The 23,048-nt window shown below is 39.5% G+C and overlaps 1 protein-coding gene across 2 annotated transcripts in view; it reads right to left on the bottom strand.

The window, feature by feature from the left end:
* The window catches only part of CAB39 (calcium binding protein 39), a 92,389-nt gene that overhangs the window by 47,292 nt on the left and 22,049 nt on the right, over nucleotides 1-23,048 (bottom strand). For both annotated transcript variants that reach the window (XM_021075733.1, XM_021075734.1), the window contains exon 2: nucleotides 5,366-5,526. In XM_021075733.1, the coding sequence (XP_020931392.1) occupies nucleotides 5,366-5,479 (114 nt within the window). In that variant the 5' untranslated portion in view covers nucleotides 5,480-5,526. The remainder of the gene's footprint in view (nucleotides 1-5,365; nucleotides 5,527-23,048) is intronic.

Raw genomic sequence — 23,048 nt, 5'->3', positions numbered from 1 at the left:
AAAGCCCTTTGAGACTCCTTATTTAAATAAAGGACAAAAAATGTTATTAAAAGTTCACAGTTGCAACGGATCACTAAAACCCTGCCAAAGGGCTCAGAGTGATCCACCAATCAGATCTGTGGGGTATAACTATTCACCCGATCATGAAAAATGTCCACTGAGCATCCTGAAATCCAGGGTAACATCATTATGAACACAAAACTATACGGAAGATACTAGGACTAGCAGGGTAGATCGCTTGGGAAGGGTCATTTGTCTCACTATTTTTGTGGGTGGGAGCACCACAAGGGAATGTGCTACCTGACCACCATCATAAAATTCAGAAGATACCTGCGGTGATACCTTCTGAGTTGTCATAAACTCAACATACCAATTGTTACAACATTTAGTAATACACGTTTTATCCTATTCAGCAGAAATTAAGAGTTTAGAAGAGTTATAAGGTGACAATGTTTCATGTTAACTTTGTATTCCATTTTCAATAACAAATAATTATTGAGCTGTCTTTGGAAGGAACAGTTAACTAAACATGACTAAAGATATGAAAGATGTTAAGTTATACACAGGAAACAGAGGGAGATCAAGGGGAACAAGAATGCCAGGGGGAGGGCTGCATTTTAAGTAAGGGGTTGGGCAAAAAGTGGTTTTTGAGCAAAGACTTGAAGGTGGTGATAAGGAGTAAGCCAAGCAGAGTTGGGGGAAGAACTTACCAGGCAAAGGGAACAAATGCAAAGGCCTTAAGGCAGGAGTGTTACTCCTCAAGGCATGAGGAAAGGAAGCCAATATGAGGGGAGTACTGGAAGGGACCACTGAGGTCATGGGCCTGAATGACCAGCGCAAGGGTGGGCATTTATTTTTCTGTAAAAGCACCAGACAGTAAATATTTTAAGCTTTATAAGCCACATAAAGTCTTGATTGCATATTCTTTGCTTTTTAAACCAACCCTTTAGAAATGTAAAAACCATCCTCAGCTCATGAGCCTTCCAGAAACAGGTCTAGGCAGGATCTGACCTGTAAAACTTAGTTCAGCCCTTGTAAGGACTTTGACTTTTACTCTAAAGGAAATATTATTTGACTTATGTTTTGAAAGAATCACTATGGCTGTGGGGAGGCAACGGAGACCAGTCAGAAGAACACTGCAATAATCCAGAGGATGCATAATGGTAGCTCAAACCAGGGTGGTAACCAGGAAAATGGGGAGAAGTGGTGATTAGATTCTGGTTATTAGATTTTTTAACATCCCCACCCCAATCAAGGAGACGGATTTGCTCATGAATTGGATTTGGGAAGTATGAAAGGAGTCAGAGATGACTCAAGATTTTTGGCCTGAACAACTAGATGAATGGAGTTTCATTAACTGCAACTGAAGACTGTGAGTGGATATATGAAATACGTGTTTAGCTTCAAAACAAAGCAGAATTCATATTCCTTAAATACCAGCACAACTTTGTAGCTATTTTATTTATTCTTCCAGAACTTCAGAATTGTTTTTTGTCAAGATACAAAAAGATCTTGCTGTGATTTGAAGGGAACAGCTTTAAGCTTAAAAATTAACTTGATAAGAAATGTCACCTTAAGTATACTCCATCCAGTAACATGGACCAAGTATTCTTTCGTACCTCTGAGTAAGGTTTTACGGTTTTCTTCATTTAAGTTCTGCATACTTCCTGATGAAAGTATTCCCAGACACCTTATTTTTTGTTGTTGCCACTGCAAATAAATATTAAAAAAAAATACAATTTCTAGGAAGTTCTTTTGTGGTAGTGCAGTGGGTTAAGAATCTGGTGTTGTCATAGAGGCAGTGCAGGCTTCAACTGTGGCATGGGTCTGATCCTTGGCCTAGGAACTTCCACATGCCGTGTGTGTGTGTATGTGTGTGTGTCGAAAAAAATATTTACGATTTCTAGATAGTTTTGACTGGTATTTAGGGAAGCTATGAATTTTGTATTTAGCTGCCCTAGTGACTCATTTTCACGTTGATTCTCTTGGGTTTTGTAAGGTATATGAGTATTTCAACACTGTAAATTTCACCTCTTTATCTGAAATAGCTGTATTTTCTATTTCTAAATCATTTCTTTATGCACTGCATAAAATTTCCAGAACAATGCCAAATAAGAAGTCATGGCAAGCAGCCTGGTTTTAATGGGACTACCTACCTTCAAATTTTCAGTCTAAAGTATGATGTCAAAGCTGTTTTTGTTTTAATTTAGTGTTAGATTTTCCATCTTTCCATTGTTTTCAAGTCTCAGTTCCCTCTTCATACGTGGATTAGTGCTATTTCTTTCTGAGTCTTGATAAGAGAAATCAGAAAGTCCAGGGTCTCCTCCCTGATCTATTTCAGAATAAGTAATTTGCATGGATTGCGCTTCCAAGTTGTCTCCTTCCTTTGAAATAAAATTTATTTTTCATAAATTCAACTATTTCTCTTTGCTTTGTTTACCTTCATAGCATACCTTCTCGTCTTACTTAGGTTTATAGCAGGAATTCTCAACCTCTATGTTACTGAAAAAAAGTCTCTTGTGACCCTTTCAAGGGGTCTAAACCATTTTCACATCAATGTCAACACACAATTTGCCCCTTTTCCACTGTTGCCATTTGCACTGATGGTACTGACCAGTAGCTAGAGTGACAACAAATTGTACTATCACTGTAGTCTCCATCAACATGCATTCAGTTTTTTAAAAAAAAGAAAAGAAAAGAAAAAAGTAGAAGCAAGCCAAGAGTTCCCTGATAGCCTAGTGGTTAAGGATTTGTTGTCACTGCTGTGGTTCAAGTTCGACCCCTGGCCCAGGAACTTTTTCATGCCATGGGTGCAAACAAAAAAAGAAAAAAAAGAAAAGAAAGCCAGTTTGTTTCACTTAAAAATATCATGAGGAGTTCCCGACATGGGGAATCAGACTAGGAACCGTGAGGTTTCGGGTTCGATCCCTGGCTTTGCTCAGTGGGTTAAGGATCTGGCATTGCCGTGAGCTGTGGTGTAGGTTGTAGATGTAGCTCGGATCCCACATCGCTGTGGCTCTGGCAAAGGCCAGTGGCTACAGCTCCGATTAGACCTCTAGCCTGAATCTCCACATGCTGCAGGAGCAGCCCTAGAAAAGGCAAAAAGACAAAAAAAAAAAAAAAAAAAAAAGAATGTCATGAGGAAGCAGGAAAAAAATTTCATTTTATTAAATTTTGATCTTTGAGTATATACACATCTTCTTAACGTTTGGTATAATAAATGCAAAGCACACATAAAGTCCTTTCTGCCCTTTACTGAAGTCGTAAGTTAAAACACTTGTATGATAATGTCTGAGCCGTGAGCTGAACAAGCTGTTTGTTTGTTTGTTTTTTAATGGAACATCACTTTTCTTTGAAAGAAAAACTGACAAATTATTCAGGCTTGTATATTTGACAGGCATTTTCACAAAAATAAAGTAAACCTGTCATCTTAAGGAAAACAACCAAGAGTATTTGTCGCCAAATTTGAATTTTGAATACAACATGAATAAAAGTTTGATTACTTTCCAGAACTTATGTTCTTCTGATGAGATCACAGGGGTAGTATTTTCAAATGTGAATTTTTGATATTAAATAATGTGTTAACATTTGGAAGTTATGTATAAGTCAGTGATCCAATACTTTCCAAATGATCAGTGCATGTTAACAGTCATGCTTAGATAAAGGATCTTTACCAAGTGCAGAGTATGAAAGGATCATTTATATGGCTTGAGTCTATTACAACCAAAAAACTATCAACTGTTGAACTTTGGTGTGGCATCAAAAAATATTCGAAATTATCTGAAAGGCAATTAAAATACTCTTCCCTTTTCCAACTATACATCTGCATAAGGCCAGATTTTCTTTATATACTCTGACCAAAATAACACAACAGCAGACTGAATGCAAAGAGAGATATGAAAATCCAGCTATCATCTGTCAAGTCAGACACTTTTAAAAGAAGTTAGTTTTATCATCCTATTATGAACATTTATCTACATCACTCACTATAGATATGAAAGAATTTCCATGGAAGATCTAAAGTAAAGTCCGATACAGAAAATTTTACTAATTGTAGATTTCTTTCAGAGACAGAAAGGTACACTAATAGCCTGTACTGACAAATCTCAATCCCACGAGTGTGAGCTTTTCCTTTAATACAGGTAAACCAGAATATTAGACTTAAAAAAAGATGGTAGATGGAATTTAATTAATTAAACTGTCAACTCAAAATAGAAAACAACCTCCTAAAATAAAAGATAAGGTGGAAAATGTTGTTCTAGTCAAACACTGAGCCAATGAATCATCAGGCATCCAGCACATGGAAGTCAGGCACTGTGGAGGGCACAGGTGGGCCAGAAATGACACATGGGTCAAAAAGCTCAGGTCTAGTAAGGAAGACAAAGACACACCACAAATAAAATCACGTTGAAGATGGCAGCAGTCCTAGTATTTGCAAAGGAGGTGGCCAACAAACGGTACAGATGTGTTTCAGGACGTGAGCGTAAAGCCGAGAGCGGGAGTACCCTGGAGAGCCACGTGGGAAAAGGAAATGAACAGGGTGGTTCTGAAAGATGAATGGGGACTGAGGGGAAAACGGAACAGGGGGAAAATGAGACAAAGACAGTAAAGCTGATTATTTGCTTTAATTGCATTCAACAAACAAAGGCAAGCTGAGATGGTTGGGGCATGAAGAACTAGGAAGAAAGGGGTTGAAATTCATCTAGAGAAGCACAGACCAGGTCACAAAGCGTCTCATGTGCCAATTAAAAAGGCTGCACTGAAGGTTTAAAGCAGGGTAGGTGGCTCAGAAAGAGCACCAAAGAGGCTACTAAGGCCAGAGGTAAGCTCAGGAGGATTTTCGGCAAATAGGAATAGAAGTCAAGATCAATTCATAAACCCCTTAGGAAGTAGGGGTTCATACTATTTACTAAAGGATGATGTTTTAGAGGTGAGGGGGGCAGACTGGGATGAAAGTCAGGGTTGGACGACGGTGACTGGGTAGCAGAAGATACTTGACATGGACACAGGAACACAAAAAAGAAAATCAGGAGAGGTATTCCCCCAGGAGGACTGGCGGGGCAAACACTGATTTCAGGAAATCAGAGAAGCCACTTCAACAATGAAAAAAAAAAAAAAAAAAAAAAACCCCAACAAAATTTAAAAACAGTCCAAAACCTCCAATGAAAAACTGAGAAAAAAGTTAAAAACATACTAGATGGAGGCGTGGTGTTTCAGCAGCGGCGAATGCGGCTCCGGGACTCTATTTTAAGCCCCAAGTAAACCCAAATTGGGACTTGATGGTTTTTAGAAACCACCGCATAATGTGTCTTACATTTGCTCCTAAGCGCAAAGTGAAACACACAGGCTAAAGCCGAATGCCTACCTTTTCGGCTTTTTTGTCGGAGATGTCTTGCTTCTCCAGCACGGCCATGCTCTCCTTCAGGTTCCTCACGATGTCGGCGGGAGACTTGTGAGACTTGCCGAATGGGAAGGGCATGGCGGCGGCGGCGGCGACAGGCGCTCACTGCGCGCTGCCTGCTTGACCTGCGGACACAGCACAAGGCGCAGGTGAGACCACGGGAAGGCGACAGAAGACACCCTCTGAAAACCCTCATCCGAGCCGCACACCAGTCTTGGAGAAAGTTATTGTACAGGATTTTCAACATCGGTGCCAGGAAACCCACAAGCACATGGGCAATGGAACGAGAGATTCATCCTAGAATCTTAGAATCCTTTGTATTTTTCAAAACACCTTTTTAATCCTCTGCTCGCCTCACCACCCATCTGAGGAGGACATGAGGGTGCGGATGATGGAGAGCATTTAGCACTGCCAGGCCCCCTGCTAAGCCACTGAAACCCATCGCCTAAGCCGATCTTTTCAAACAATTCCCCAGTGCCCCACGAGACCCCTCCCATTCACAGGAGGTGAAGCAACGGGTTCAAGGTTCCAAGGGCTAAAACCAGCTCAGGTCTGCCTTGATCCAGTCTCCTTCATCACCACACTTCATCTCCAGTAAGCAGATAGCTCTACTCCACAGGTGAGGAAACTGAAGCAAAAAGCTGGACAAAGAGCTTATCAGCCTTTTTTCATTTTATCCTTTTGAGGAAGGGTACGGGGCACTGCAGACTGTGTCTCCATAAATACAGTGTATTCGCACTCACAATAAATTCCACGTGACAACCTTCCCTATTTGTAGTCCATAAATAAGAGCAGTGATGCTACAAGTCAGTGCTGGGTGGAGAGAGGGAAAGTTTAGTGGTATTTTGCAGGAAGTGTTGGGTGCTATGCAACAGAGATATTTTCAGCTCTGGCTCAATGGTGGAAGAAGTGACTTTCCAGGGCAAAGGGGCTTTTAAAAAGACCTACCACACACCAAATACTGGTGATAGCAGAAAGAGCACAGTTGCCAAAGGGAACACGTATGTAAATGCTTTCTTGGGGGAAAGGGGAAGCATGACACAATCGTTCCTCTTAATTAATACTCTAGGCAGGCAAGATTCTGCAGGACGTATAAACTAGTAAGACTGTACTTTGAGGAAACAGCAACAAGTACCCAAAACAAGAACTGGACACTCCTCAGCAGGCTCCATTCTAACCCCAGTGCCGAAGCTGTTCCCAACACACTTATATTTTCTCTTGGCCCTCCCTCCCTATGGCTCTCATAGAGATACTTTAAATTTTCTTTTGATCTATTGTTTTAAAAATACAGTGAAGTATGATTATTAAGGAAAAGAACAAAAAAGAATTAAATAACTTCATTATAAAACACATAAATAAAAACTATATCACGTTAATTCTTAAAGTCTAAGGGCAGGAGTTCCCACTGTGGTGCAACAGGATCGGCAGTGCCCTCTGGAGCACTGGGATGCAGGTTCAATTCTTGGCCCAGCACAGGGGGTTAAGGATCCAGCATTGCCACAGCTGTGGTGTAGGTCTCAACTATGGCTTGGATCTGATCTCTGGTCTGGGAACTCCATATGCCATGGGGCTGCCAAAAGAAAGAAAGAAAAAGTCTCAGTGCAGTCATTAAACAAATCCTTTCATTTCTTTCATTTATGTCATCAATTCTTATTTAACACAACTGTCTAGGATTTGGGAGGGGGTATGAAAAACAAGAAAATAATACCGCCTAAAACTTCTGAATTAGAATTTGTTTTTTATGTCTAAGTTTGCTTTGTATTAAGCTTAAATATCTTATACTAATGTCACTCAGTGATCCAACTTTTTAAACAATTAATTGAAAACACAGAAAAGTTTAAAATTCATGAATGGCTCCTAAGTAATGACCAAGGTAGAAAATACACGTGCCAAGAACAGTACAGTGCTAAAAGGCTAAGAAGAGGAATGCTTGAAGAAATAAAAGCAGTTTTTTTTTTTTTTTTTTCCCTAAGGCTGCACCTGCGGCATATGGAAGTTCCCAGACTAGAAGTCTAATCTGGAGCTGCAGCTTCTGGGCCTACACCACAGCCACAGCAAAGCGGGCTCTGACCCATGCCACAACTTGCGGCAATGCCAGATCTTTAAACCGCTGAGTAAGACCATGGATCAAACCTGCATCCTCACAGATACTATGTGAGGTTCTTAACCTGCTGAGCCACAATGGGAACTCAAGAAATAAAGGTTTTAATAAATATCTTCGATTAATATGCACAGAGCTACTAAGTATTTATTGTGTTACTGACTTTCCGATGAGAATAATAACGAATCAGTGGCAGCTATTGAGCAAATGTTACAAGCAATATGGTGAAGTCATGGATGTGCCATATAAGTTTGTTCATTAAAGATGGGGGGAAAGATTCCAAACAACTGATCAAAAGAGGTGGTACCTCTGGGGAGCAAGCAAAGTGTAGGGGACTGGTATTTTTTTCTTACAAGCCCTTTTTGTAACTATTTGCCTCCTTCAATTTCGCATGCATAACTTTGATAAACATAACAACTAAGTTTAGAGAAATCGATGGATAATATAGAGCCAACAGAATAGCAGTGTTTTTCAAACACATGTGTGCACATACACATACAGCTAAAACTGATGTTTTTTCTTTTTTTGCCTTTTTAGAGCCACACCTGCAGCATATGGAGGTTCCCAGGCTAGGGATCCATTTGGAGCTGTAGCCGCCGGCCTACACCAGAGCCACAGCAACACGGGATCTGAGCCGTGTCTGCGACCTACACCACAGCTCATGGCAACGCCGGATCCTTAACCCACTGAGCAAGGCCAGAGATAGAACCCATGTCCTCATGGATAGTAGTCAGATTTGTTTCCACTGAGCCATGATGGGAACTCATTTTTTTTCTTAAACTATGTTTGGCCTAAACTATGCTTTAGATTTCAAATACTAATTTCCCCTGTCCCTTCAAAGAAAAATCAGTTCATAAAAAACTTTAGTAGTAGGATTCCTTGGGCTGCATCTAATGCCACTGGGAGAAAACCAGCCACTGTTAGCATCAAAAAGAGGCCTGTGCAAACTCATACCTACATTTCTCAAACAAGGGTAAGCTTGCTCCTGATAGTTATCAGTTTTGTCTGCTTAAATCCCAAGGATAAAGAAGACTTAGGGGGGAAATTTAACCTGAAAACTCGGGGTGGGGGAGGAACAGGAGTGGAGAATAATTTAGCATACTTTTATATCAAAATTAATATTTATGATGCTAATTCTACATGAAAGGAATTTGCATGAACATTCAGCATTGTACATCCTTTAGCTTTCAAGCATTTGTTTTTCTGTCTCTCCAAATACCCTTTCTTTGTACCTTTAATTCAATGACATCTTTATTTCAGTGTTGACGACCTTAAAGCTTCTATCTTGGCTGTCTTCTTACCCTATGTTCTCTGAGTGATCTCATCTATTCATGTTTTCAACAACCTGAAATCTGTCTCCAGCCCCAACCAATCAGCCTACATTTCCAACTGCTGGACCTTATAAATGTCCTCGGGCAACTCAACCTCCTCCCCTAGTTCTGCTTATCTTTCTAAGTTCCCCTTCACAGGGAATGGATCCACAGTTCCCAATCACAAAACCTGGTTGTCATGGCAGACTCTTTCCACTGGTTAACTCTTCCATATAACCAATTCACAATTTTAGCAAATGCTATTTTCTAAATCTCTCTTCTCCTGCAGATACCAAATGTAGACCCTCACTATTCTCCATAGGACAGTGGCTGTCAATGGAGCCAGTATCAACCCTAGGAGATGTTCTGGAAATGCTCGTTGTCACAATGATTGGGACATTTACCAACCCAGTGAAATGACTTTAAAAGGAGACGTGTGTGTGTGTGTGTGTGTGTGTGTGTGTGTGTGTGTGTGCGTGCGTGCGTGCAAACATGTGCCATTGTTCACAAAAGTAGAGCTCTCAGCTAGCTTCTATATCCTTGGGGTAGGTGGTCAGAATAATTAAGTCTTTCTATCTATTCCTGCATCTATATCCATCACTGAGAATTAAACTTTTAGCTCTTTAAAAAAAAAAAAAAGTTATACTTTTGCTTATGATGCAAAATTCAAACATTAACAGACTACTCAAGGTAAAATGTGAAAATCATCTGCAAAGCTTATAGGGACAGTTTGATACATATTTTTCTTGTTATTACTTGCTCCATATTTGTGGTCTTTTGCACTGGGAGTCTACTCTTTTCTCCAAAACAGATGGAGACTCAGTAATAGCAAACATGGTCACTTTCATCTTATAAGGCAGAAAAACTTCAAATCACTGCTGTTCGGTGAAACTCCTAAGAGTACGAAGCTCCATACCAAGAAACTGCTGGAGAACAGACAGAACATCCATCGAGAAACCAGGAGGGGAAAATTATTAGAGAGGACTGCTAGAAGCTGCCCTTCTTGGGCAATCTGATTGCTTTTGGCCTGTGCAACACAGCCCTAAGCTGTAATTAACTCTAGCCATCTATGTACTGCCAAATACTGAAAAGTAATCAAGTCGGCCATAAGCCATTAATTAGGACATTCATTCAAACTTAAGGCACCAGGAGAGTCGGCTCTCAAAAAGACAATATTCTGGCGTGTATGGATGTGGGTGTTTGTGTTTAGAGACAATAATGAAAAACTGCTGAATGACAACACATTCCTAGACAGTTGAGTTCATAGGACTCTATGCTAACATATCTGTTGTTAGATCTGACTCATAAACTTGATGGTCAAGTGCAAAAACGGCAAACAAAAAAATCCCACGTACAATAGTAAGACTGCTGCATGCAAGGACTATTAAAGTACTTAATTAAGCAGTCATGGAAAGTGTGAAATGCAGTACACATCTGAATACATCTTTGAGACAGCTGGCTCTGAGACCTAATTCCCTGCTTCAGTGTTAATGATACTTGATTCAGATAAATACTAAGTAGCTTTAGCATACCGGATATTTTTTAAGTAAGTACTTAAAGACTTTATTATGTTTGCAGCTCTAACCGAAACCACGTAAACATAGTTCCACTGAACACATTCTATAGACACTATACTTGAAAAATATACAAAACCAATTTAAAGTACTTCTCATATCAAATCATTCCCCCCCCCTTTTTTTTTTAAAAAAAAGAATGCTTTGACACCATTAAAAAAAAAAAAAGGAACAGAAAGAGTATACAAAAAGAAAACCATTAGGTAGAATGGTTTAGGTAGAATTAGGCAGAATTTTTTTAAACTTTTAGTTTATCCATCATACTTAATACTTCCAAGACCATTTGGCTGTGAGAGTCATGCCAGATATTGTGTTGAGTGCTAGACGAGCCATACAGTAAGGCAATTATATAAGGCACAATAGTTAATTACATGGGCTTTAGAGATAACTTGGGTTCAAATCCTGACTTTACCATGCTTAGCTAATTCAGACTTTTCTAAGCTCTTTTTCCTCATCTCTAAAATGGGAGAAACAATAGCTACCTCACAACTTGGAACATGAACTGCATGTGTTTCAAGTGCTTAGCACAGCACCTACATACGGTAAAACTGGAATAAACAGTAGTAGAGGATAGTTATGCGGGGTTTTTTCCCCTTCTAAAATCTGATTCATGACTACAATTTCCAGAGCCAAAAAGGTTTTTTTTAAAAAAAAATCCACACAGATTGTACAAAATGAGTGATCTTATTCTTTTAAAATCTGCATCTAAAAGTTTTAGTTCAATTTTTGGAAGAAGGGGATATTGGCCCTTCTAAGCTGCAAATAAGATGCAAGTGACTTAGCTCCATTAAAACAATGAGTAGCTTTAAGAAGCAGCTGAACCTTTGGTTAATTACCAAAGCTACCAAATATATAACTCATCATTGACTGTCAAAACCAAAAGTAAGTGTTCAAGAGTTTCTAAGACTCTGAAGTGTGCTTTGCAATTTAATATATTTTGACTGGACTTTCAGGGACCAATGAATGTTCAACCCTGGATACTCTGCAGGAGTCAAACTGATGATTTTCTATAGTCTAGATGGTAAATCATATGGTTGCATGGTGGTAATAGTAGCAGTACTTTATTTATTTATTTATTTATTTTGCTTTTTAGGGCCACACCCGCGGCATATGGAAGTTCCTAGGCTAGGGGTCCAATCGGAGCTACAGCTGCCAGCCTACACCACAGCCATAGCAATGCAGGATCTGAGCTGTGTCTGCAACCTACACCACAGCTCATGGCTCAGCTCCTTAAACCCCTAAGCGAGGCCAGGGATTGAAGCCACAACCTCATGGTTACTAGTCAGATTTGCTTCCTCTGCGCCACAACGGGAACTCCAGCAGCAGGACTTTAAATGATGTAAGGCGTCTCCTCTAATACCACACTTCAGGATTTACAAAAGCCCCATCACTTCTCTGTTTAATCCCTCCTCCGCAGACCTCTCATTTTGCTTGAAATAAAATCCACACTCCTAACAAACTCCTACAAGAGTCTTTGTGATTTACTTGTCTCTGTCCCCATCTCTTACACTCTAGGCTTCAGCCACACTGTCTGGCTCCACCTTGCTGGGCCAGGTCTAAGCATTCCCCACACTGTTCCTGGAGAGCTCTTAGCTCACCTCGGCTCTCTCCCTCACTTTACTCACAGAACCGTCCCTGACCAGTATTTCCCAAACAGCAGCTTTCCCCCAATCTCTTCGCCTTACCCTGCTGCACCGCTCTTCCGGTACTTATCACCATTAATAGAGGGGAGAAGATAAACATCAACGTCCCAGGAGAAGGGCTGTGAGGGTTACACTCATTCATTGTTGTATATGTAGAAACTAGAATAGTGTCTGGTCTGGAACATCCTTGTAGAATATTTGTATAATGGACAAAACTCTTTCTTTTACTCAAGCAAAGAGTAGACTCTTCTGATGTTCATTCCTAAGTTGTTGTGCCTTGTTTTCCTGCTCTATAGATGAGTATACTAAGACTCAAAAATAGTGACTAATTCATTCAAATACCATAAAGCTGGTTGGTAAAATGGAAGAGCAAGGACTTTCAAGTGTTTGACATGACAGGTTGATGGGGAACTTCACAGTGCCCTGGAGCTGACAACTTGGAACCCTGATCTATCACTAAAAATAGGAAAATTGGGCATCAGCGTGTCTCATGATAGGATGCAGCAGGAAGTAGAAAGCTCTATCTATAAAAAATATTTGACCTCCTATCTCCCACTTAAAAAAACCTGAATTTAATCAAGTTTCTAGATCTATCGCTCTACAGGAAACAGAGGATGGAAGAACAAGTTAAACAATATCACAAGGAAGCACCAGGTCAAACCCAGAACAAGGGACACAAGACAAATATTGGGTTTCTGCAACAAATCAAGTAGCAATAAGCAGAGGGGGCAGGAAAGGCAATGGTGAGTGTTAAATAATAAAAGAGGCTCACTAGACACAGTCAAATGTACATATCTCCTCTGGAACCTGACTTAAATAAATAAACCAACTATACAAACGATACAGGCAAGTCAGGAAAACCATACACTGGGCATGACGATTAAGAAATTACCACTAATTTTATTAGGTATTATAATCTAGAAGACACATAAAAAATATCCTTATCAATGAGACATATATTCTGAAGTATGGGTGATTTGGAATTTGCTTCAAAATTCTCCAGTACCGCTCCTCCCTAAGAGTAAGGTGTGTGTGGAGGCGGGGGGCAGATGAAAGAAGGCTAGCGAAATATTAATAAGTGCTGAAGCTAGAACTTCATTATACTAGAGTATCTATACCTGAACACATACGTACTTTTTAAAACTTAGTAATAAGTTTTTATTCTAAAGAATTGGTATATTTCTTACAATTAGCATGTCCATTGTGCTCTTTTTTCCCCCTTTCCTTGCCTAAATGTTGCAAGTTAAATTTGTGTAAATGGAGTTCCCGTCGTGGCGCAGTGGTTAACGAATCCGACTAGGAACCATGAGGTTGCGGGTTCGGTCCCTGCCCTTGCTCAGTGGGTTAACAATCCGGCGCTGCCGTGAGCTGTGGTGTAGGTTGCAGACGCGGCTCGGATCCCGCGTTGCTGTGGCTCCGGTGTAGGCCGGTGGCTACAGCTCCGATTCAACCCCTAGCCTGGGAACCTCCATATGCCGCGGGAGCGGCCCAAGAAATAGCAACAACAACAACAAAAGAAAAAGACAAAAAAAATAAATAAATAAATAAATTTGTGTAAATGCAAAGAAGTCCAGTTTTTCTTGAACTGTATTCAACTAAATTGATTCTCTCTACCTTAAATAAAATCTTATCCTTTCTTTCTCAGTGTCCTAGACATTTACATAGATTGTTTTATAATGCTGATTAAATTCAATGCTTGCTAAATACTGTGGGAATTAAAAGTCCATGAAATCTTAAAAATAAATAAATAAATAAATAATTTGTGTAAACGCAAAATGATCACCTTAATCCATGTTTCTAACATAAAAACACTTTCTCCTCTTTAGTCTCACAGCTCTCTTACTTAACTGTTCCAATCTATGCATGTTGTCATTTTGTCTATTACAATCCAACGAATATACATTACCTGTTGATAGCACATAAGAAGAAAAAGAGCATCTCTTGAGGAAACAGGCACATGGGAAATGCCTTCAAGAGCTTACTTACAGTGCCCCTCCCTCAAGAAATTCTTGGAAAACTACAGCAATGCAAGTTGAATATCCCTCCCCTCCTTGGGAATGCCCTTACTTCTCTGTTTGTTCAAAATCCTGCCATCTCTAACTCCACTTTTCTTTTTTAAATGGCCGCACCTGTGGCATATGGAAGTTCCTTGGCCAGGGGTCAAAGGGGAGCTGCAGTTGCAGCCTACACCACAGCCACGACAACACCGGATTCAAGCTACCTCTGCAATCTATGCCACAGCTTGCAGCAATGCTGGATCCTTAACCCACTGAGCGAGGCCAGGGGTCGAACCTGCATCCTCACAGAGACAATGTCGGGTCATTAACCCACTGAGCCACAAGAGGCTCTAACTCTGTTTAAAAAGTAGAGCTCCTTCATGAAGACTCCCACAGTAAAAGTAATTTCCATCCTCACACTTTCCAAGCTTTCAGAATCTTGATTATAGTGTGCTATCATTGTTTACATTTATATCTCACCCTCAACGAGTTGGGAAGCCCCAACACTGAATGTGACAAAACTCAACGCTCCTAACACGGGTTAATACTGCTCTGCCTAAGACTCCAGATACGTGTATTGACTGGAAGTGAAAAACAGGTCTCAAAACGAAAAACGGCCACAGAAATGATACATAAATAACCAAGAGTTACCTAGAAAATTTTAATCTGAAACCTAGGCAGAACAGGGTTGGGGCCACCACCTAGATGGTCCTGGAGGGTAAATGAGCGGGAAACCTAGAAAAGTGTCTATAATCTAGCTATTGCCATGTACAAAGGTAGACCCTCGCTTGCTTAGCAACTCCACTTGTACGTCGTTTGTACCGTGAATATAAACATGGCAAAATTCTGACTCGAGGGTAATAGGTTCATATATTAACCATGACGGAATACTGAAAAGGGTGGATCCGGGTTGCCAGACTGCGGCACGGTTTGTAGAACCATCCTGTTTTGGATCCTCACTACTTTTGTGCACTGACATTTTATTAAAGTTAAATTAGAAAGAACTCAATAGACTGATCACTTGGGCATTATATTGTGATGCATATTCTCTAATCCAAGGTCTATGAACACTTTCTATCCATGAAACCACCCCTTTCCCATTTCCCCAACTCCCATACATCTTTAGATTCATATAAAAGGTCGGCTCTGGAGTTCCCGTTGTGGCTCAGTGGTTAACGAATCTGACTAGGAACCATGAGGTTGCGGGTTCGATCCCTGGCCTTGCTCAGCAGGCTAAGGATCCGGCGTTGCCGTGAGCTGTGCTGTAGGCTGCAGACGCGGCTCAGATCCTGTGTTGCTGTCGCTCTGGTGTAGGCCGGCAGCTACAGCTCCGATTAGACCCCTAGCCTGGGAACCTCCATATGCAGCGGGAGTGGCCCAAGAAATGGCGAAAAGACAAAAATAAATAAATAAATAAAATAAAAGATCGGCCTTGCAATTCCAGGTACAGCGTGTACGTCAGAATTCAAGGCGAGGCTCCTGACTCCAAATTCTCTTTGTATTTATTTGTCCCGTCATCTTATATACAGAGCAATTGCTACAAAAATTACAATGTAGAAGTGTGACTTATCAACATAGTAACCAGAAAGTAATTCAGTGACTTTTTGAAAGTATTTTAAAATTCTGATCAAATAGACAAAAGGCAATTTCTAAGATTATTATGAGTTAGCTACGAAAAGAATACCCCTGAATGTCCCCTGTACCACCCTCAATATCAAAAAACAAAAACTGGGCCAAACCCCTGTTCCATATACTTTTAGAGAGGATTTTTATTGCTCATCATTGACTCAAGTTCCTTTTCTACTAACTATCCGAAATGCATGAGAGGGAACTAGGAATTACCTCCCAGTTCCAACCAAGTCTCCCAAACATATGTTTAGGTCTGAGTGACCAGGAGCTTATCCAGCCACTCATCTTTTGGGAACATGCCATATTAACTAAAACAAAGCTCCTCTAGGCATAATATTATATGCTTAGAATATGCTTAATATTTTTTTCCAGAACACTTTTAAAAAGAGATTGTTAGACTTCAAAATTTTTCTTAATATTTTCAGAATTTAGAGGGTGTAGGTTAAGGTAGACTACTATTGGTGTAACATTCATCATGACCTTAAAGCCTAATGTACCAATTTCATACATCATATGGACTGTTAATTCCAGTTTTTGTAATCAAAAGTAATAAATAATTATGAGGTAAACCAATCTTTAATAGTATTTCCACAAGTTTAAATTTCTAGAAAAAAATTCTACTTTAAATTAATAGCTTTTGTTCTGAATGAATTACAGATCAAGAAACTTAATGAAATGGGCTTAGCAAATGTAATGTTTAGAAATGTTACTTTTATGTTCTTCTAAAATAGGCTTTCTGGGAGTTCCCTTGTGGTACAGTAAGTTAAGGATCTGGTGCTGTCACTGCAGTGGCTTGGGCTGCTGCTGTGGCATTGGTTTGATCCATGGCCTGGGACCTTCCACATGCCACAGACATGGCCACACAAAAAAAGAAAAGAGAAGAAAAGAAAAGAAAAAATAAAAAGGGCTTTCTGCTAACCCTTGAAAGATGTCAAATTATAAATGTTTATGAGATACATTCTAATGATTAAAATTCATTCATTATTTGAGCAACAAAGCAAAAGACATCTACTTACAAGAGGAGAGGGCTTTGCTTTAGTAGCTGATTTTTAGACAAAAGTAGTTTTACATGGATTTTTTTTTTAAAGCACTAGTACTTGTTTAAAAAAAAAAAAAACCTAAGTATTAATTTTACAATTAGGAATCTCATGTGAAACCTCAAACACTTTTTGAGAGAACCATACTACCAGTGTCAAGTTTTACTGTGGTAACACCCGTGTACCATGCAGTCATTATGGATTTCCCAGACTAATATTATGATAGTTACATACAATAGAGTATTTCAAGCTGCCTTAAATCCTTTCTGGAACAAGATGAGGCCCATATAAACAATCCCTTACAGAGTTCTAGAATTCACTTAAAGATATGGTTGGAAGTATCTTAACCAAACTGAAATTAGCTAAGTCATTCTTAGGAGTTAAGAATGTACGTTTCAGAGCTCTTAAGACTTTTTTCATTTATAACCTTAAAAATAAACACACACACACACACACACACACACATACACACACACACACACACACACACACACTAACCTGAATCTGATTTCTCAACAAAAAAGTTTGCTCTTTATATATTTGCTTTTTGTTCCAGCTGAGTATTGGTCTGATAATATTTTCAAATATCTTTTGTTGTTTAAAAGAAAGGTAGTTTGCTCAGGACTAAAATAAGTGCCTGGAATGGGAGTACACCTCTAAATGTTTTTCTTTTAGCTGACTAAATGAATACCAAGTTTCAAATTCCCTTAATCTTATAAATAAAATTGATTTTTACAACGAGGTCTATGTCCTTATATTTCAATCTTTTGTATGAACATAGCTTGGCGAAATTTTTAATATTTTATATAAAGAATTCCACACAAAATATACCTTTAACAATGTCTTTTAAATTCATTATAAAAGCAAACACACGTTCTTCATAGCTGGAATTGTTGGATCAACACAGCTTTTTTTTGAGTCAGCAGGGGGTCGCTGCAGCATTTCTCCAGAGGACAGACTGTTTTGTAATGATTCCAGCAAAAATACTCGGGTCATAGGCTTTGGGCCTTACTTCTAATGCATTGCTGTATTTCTCTTTCATGCCCAACTTGAACGCCCAGCTTTACTTTTTCCTGGGAGTCATATAAAATGAGCGAGGGTAAAGAAACTCCTTGTCTTTCTACTAGCCAGATCTCTGTGACTTGGGACAGTCACTAAGCATGTGTCAGTTCTTCATCTTTATAAGAACCAAAGAAATGATCCCTGACCTGTCCACCTCATTGGGAAGCGATCTTTTATAGAGACTGACGAAGCAGGGAGTGCCTGTTGTGTCAGCTGAAACGAATCCGACTAGTATTCAAGAGGACGCGGGTTCAGTCCCTGGCCTTGCCCAGTGTGGGTCAGGGGTCTGGTGTTACCATGAGCTGTGGTATAGGTAGCAGACTCCACTTGGATCCCGTGTTGCTGTGGCTGTAGCTGTGGCCTGGCAGCTGCAGCTCCGATTAGACCCCTAGCCTGGGAACTTCCATATGCCTCAGGTGCAGCCCTAAAAAAAAGCGGGATTAAAACAAACAAATTAAAAAAAAAAAAAAGAAAAACAACACACTAAGTAAAGAGCTGTTCTGGCTATAAGAAGACCCTACACAATGTTCTCTAACAGGTTTAGCCAGATAGCAGGATAAAAGAAGCCAAGGAGACTTGAGTGCCTGGGGAAAGGTAGCAGCCTGAAAGTCAAAACATGAGGATTTGTAACTTGTACCAAAAGCTCAGGCCAGTTTACACTGCCATCAGCAGTGTACGAGGGCAGCCCTTTCTTCTCTAGCCAGCCAACACCAGCCCTATTCTTCCTTTCCATTTCTGCTAATCTGTCAAAAATAACATTAAAAAGCTATTTTCTAGAACTCCTCCTCTTCCCACGCACTCATCAGTTTGATTCTTTTGATTTGAATTGCTGGTTCAATGAACACATTTTCATAGTTACCCATTTTTATCTTCTTAGCAAAACTGTTTTTACATCTCTATTGTGCATCATTCTACTGAGTTTGGAGTCTTTTTCTTATTGATTTAGAGGATGTTTATAATTATGAATATTATCCCTTCGGCTGTAATTTTTTTGCAAATATGTTTTAGACTGTCATTTGCATTTCAACTTTGTTGTAATGCACAAAGTTTTCATTTTCTTATAGCTTTACCTATGTTCATTTTCTTCAGGCATTCTAGATGTTCCATCAGGCTTATAATTACATATTGAATATGACGCAAGATTTCATGTTATAGATATCAGACATTATTTACAATTAAGCAATAGTACCCTTTTATGAAATTAGTTCTAGTAGGATCTAATTTAACGAACCTCACTATGTCATCCAGTTTGACAGTGAGGCAATTTTCACACTGGCACTTCCTATTTATGGGAAAAATCAATCAAGAATCCACTATAATGAATTCATAACCTTTCTCCAATAGCCACCTAGTTAAATTATTAAGGGGGATATGCCAAATGTATTATATGGTAACTATACTAAAATAAGTGTTAAATAAGGATTTTGTTAAATAATTTTTTTTGTGTGTGTGTCTTTTTGCCTTTTTCTAGGGCCGCACCCGCAGCATATGGAGGTTCCCAGGCTAGGGGTCTAATCGGAGAGTAGTCGCCGGCCTACACCAGAGCCACAGCAACGCCAGATCCGAGCCTCGTCTGCGACCTGCACCACAGTTCACAACAACGCTGGATCCTTAACCCACTGAGCAAAGCCAGGGATGAAATCCGAAACCTCGTGGCTCCTAGCCGGATTCGTTAACCACTGCGCCACGATGGGAACTCCTTGTTAAATAAAATTTTAAATATGGAGTTCCTGCTGTGGTGCAACAGGATCAATGACATCTCTGTAGCTCTAGGACGCAGGTTTGATCCCAGGCCCAGCACAGTGTGTTAAAGGATCTGGCATTGCCACAGCTGTAGGTCTTACCCCTGGCTTGGGGACTCCATATGCTGCAGGGCAGCCAAAAAAGAAAAAGAAAATACATTAAATATGTTTTCAAAAGTACAGGTCTGTGATTTGAGAATATTTTAAGAAAATGAATTCAGAGACATGCATTTTAGAAAAAAATCCATTTTAAAAATGGATTCCAACTGATGATGCGACAGACTTCTCATCCTAGACTCAACCCAGTCTAGGCCAAGCTAGAGACAAATACTAGGACTAGAAGTAAACTGACAGAATCTACCACCAAACATGGCCAGTAACTTCAGTGGGCATCAGGTAGGAATGTTTTGCAAAAGACTTATATCCTTATGTCCTAAGACCCGTATCTGGGGCTGGTATAAACACAAAAGTGAGAGATGTCCTGTAGAAAGAACTCAAAGCACTTTCAGTAGTCTAATCAGACATATTAATATATAAATCATCATCACTATGCTAATCTGCGAGCTCTTTGGGAGCAAGAGCCATAATATTCATATTCAGTCTGCAATACATCTAGCATTGTTGGCAACCAAATTCCCACACGTATTCTGCTGTGATTTTTGTCACAGAAAAAGAAGATAAAACTTGGGGGAAGATGACTCAGAGGACTCCCCCCTTAGTTATTCCCAGGGTTCCAGGGTTCCAGCTTGTCACCAGTCCTCTTAAGAGTACGGTGTTCCAAACTAGACCCTATGCTCTATACAATGATCTAACCAGCCAAGACTACCTATCCATAGACGGCATAAATGTGGTCTTAAACTCCATTACTAGTTGTGATGCATTACATGGCAGCTCTCTACCGAGCAATTTAATTGACCTACATGCTCTGTAGGGAACCCATCTTCACCCACTGTTTACAACTGCCTTTTGGGACATACCTGCAGGACTGAATAATTATTCCTATTAAATTGCTTGTGACCTAGTTTCAACATACATTTGACATTTCAAAATTTTTCTTGGCTCTTGAGTCTGTTGTCCAGAGTATTATCAGCTTTCCTTACCAGATTCCTGTCAACCATAAATCTGATCAGACGTCAGAGGTCTTCCTTTATTCCCCATTAAAAGTACAAATACTGGAACCTTTCAGCTAAAGCCTGCTGTCAGCCTGCATTGTGTGTACAATCATTTAAACAACCACAAGACCACCAGGCCACCTAACGAACGGCATTACTACTAGCAGTGATAGCTCATAGATTTCTCTGATTTCATGATGCACATATATTCATACATCAAAAAAGAAATATCACAGACGCCCATATGCCAAGTATCACCAAACAGCACTTATCTTAATGTAAAATTACACATTCTATTTTATTCTACCCTAGTCCCCTACTCCCTTTCCTCCCTTTTAAAATGCTAGTCATAGCCCACTAAACTGATTTCACAACCAAGTGATGAGACCTGCAGTTTGTAAAACATTTATAATCAACCTGAGTGGCTCATTTACTGATAGCTATCTTATTCACAATGCTCAACTTCTCAAATTAGCACAAGGCAAAAAGATTCCATCACTTGTTGTAGGACTTGAAATCATAGTTGCATATTACAAAGCAACTTAGAAACACGTGTAATACATGACTAATTAACAGATTTTCATGAATATGTTAAAGACCTTTTATCAATATGGATCTGCCATCTTTAATTTTATCTACACTGATTCGTTCACAGATATTCTAAGGACTCAAAAGAGTTACATTATCATAGCTTTAGAATTAGTTTCAGAAAATGTGAATTTCAACTGTTTTATAAATTAGCACTTAATTTAATACAAAAGGTTAATCAATGTCCACATTTTAAAATGTGAAACCAGGAGTTCCTGCTGTGGCGCAGTGGTAACAAACTGACTGGCATCCACGAGGATGTCAGTTTGATCCCTGACCCTGCTCAGGGGGTTAAGGAGCTGTGGCATAGGTCTCAGATGTGGCTCAGATCTGGTGTGGCTCTGGCTGTGGCGTAGGCCAGCAGCTGCAGCTCTGATCTGACCCCTAACCAGGGAACTTCCATATACCATGGGTGTAGCCCTAAAAAGACAAAAAGATAAAAAAATTTTAAAAATATGAAACCAAAATTTTGAAGGAGAAAATTATAAATCCATTTTTCTTCTGACTAAATTTACTACTCACTTTGCCACAAGGTTGTGGAAGAGCAGCCCACATGATCATGAGCAAACAACATAGCCTCACCCACGATTTGGTCAATAAGAAAAGCAAACAGCCAATCCTGCTCTCTTTTTAAAAAAAAAAAAAAGGTTTAATTCCTTAAAAAGAATGTGTAATTCAAAACTTGAACAGTAAACAAGTGAGAAAATTTGAAACAAAATTCAAACATGAAAAACAAAAGCTTTTTGGAAAATTATTTTTAAGAAAAATTAAGACAGATTGAAAAAGTAAGAAAACACTATGGTTCTAAAAAGTTACACCTGAGAGAGGTGAAATGATTTTTATTTTTTTCTTTCAGTCATTCCCAAGAACTGTATTTTTAAAAATTTCTTTTAAAATTTATAACCTTAAAATTTATTTCTAGAGGATCAGATATAAACCTGGAAAATCACTCTCTTTCAAGGCCCAGCACTGGCTATTTCTGTTCTGGCTAAATGCCCACGAAAGCACAAACATGCCACAAAACCAGCCAGAGCTAAAGCACCATAGTTGGAGATTCGAAGGTTTGTTTTCTTTTTAAACTGCTCAAAGGCCACTGTATGGTGGTGTTCTGTGTAGATAGACTTTTCCCAGCAGAAAGTATTTGGAGTCACAGAGTACACAACTGCATGGCTCTTCAGAAGAACTGTAGAACATTTTACCCAAGGATGATTTCTCTGAGAATTCTTCGAACGGATCAACATTCCTTCGCTACCCCCAGCCCACCCCAGCCCACCCCATCCAACAGCAGCACAGTGACTGGCATATGGAGGCTTGAACCCAAGTTGGGAGAAAAATTCTAGATGAAATAACGAGGCTGAAAATATTTTATTTCAGAGGAAGTAGCCGAATTCATTATTACGATCATATATAAAAACTCTTGCTTGTGTTTTTGGAGGATAGAAGTTCCCAGTCCTACAGCCGAAACTCAGCTCATGGACCAAAAGATGTGGTCATGTCTCATCTTGTGGCACACCTTCACCAGTTGTTGTTCTAGGACTCAGAACACAACTAGGGCGATGAGGCACACACAGGAAGACTGAAATCTATGAAAGATGAATAGCTGCCACCAGACCCTGCATGAAAACCCAAATAAGAGACGAGGAACAGGCTCGGAGGACAGACGGTGCACTGTGTGCTGAAGGTCTCAGATGTCAATGCAGGAGATGCTTCTTGCGCTGTATTTTGTAGACAGGATAAATTTGGATAAAAGTCAGAAAATGTATTACAATTGATTAGAGAGCTTTATACATAATCTGAACTCAGATAAGGAAACAAAAATTATTTTATAATTTCATCAAATTCTGGTGGGTAA

Source organism: Sus scrofa, chromosome 15 (genome assembly GCF_000003025.6).
Source record: "Sus scrofa isolate TJ Tabasco breed Duroc chromosome 15, Sscrofa11.1, whole genome shotgun sequence".
In the NCBI taxonomy this organism is placed as follows: domain Eukaryota; kingdom Metazoa; phylum Chordata; class Mammalia; order Artiodactyla; family Suidae; genus Sus; species Sus scrofa.
This window is presented reverse-complemented; position numbering and strand designations above follow the sequence as displayed.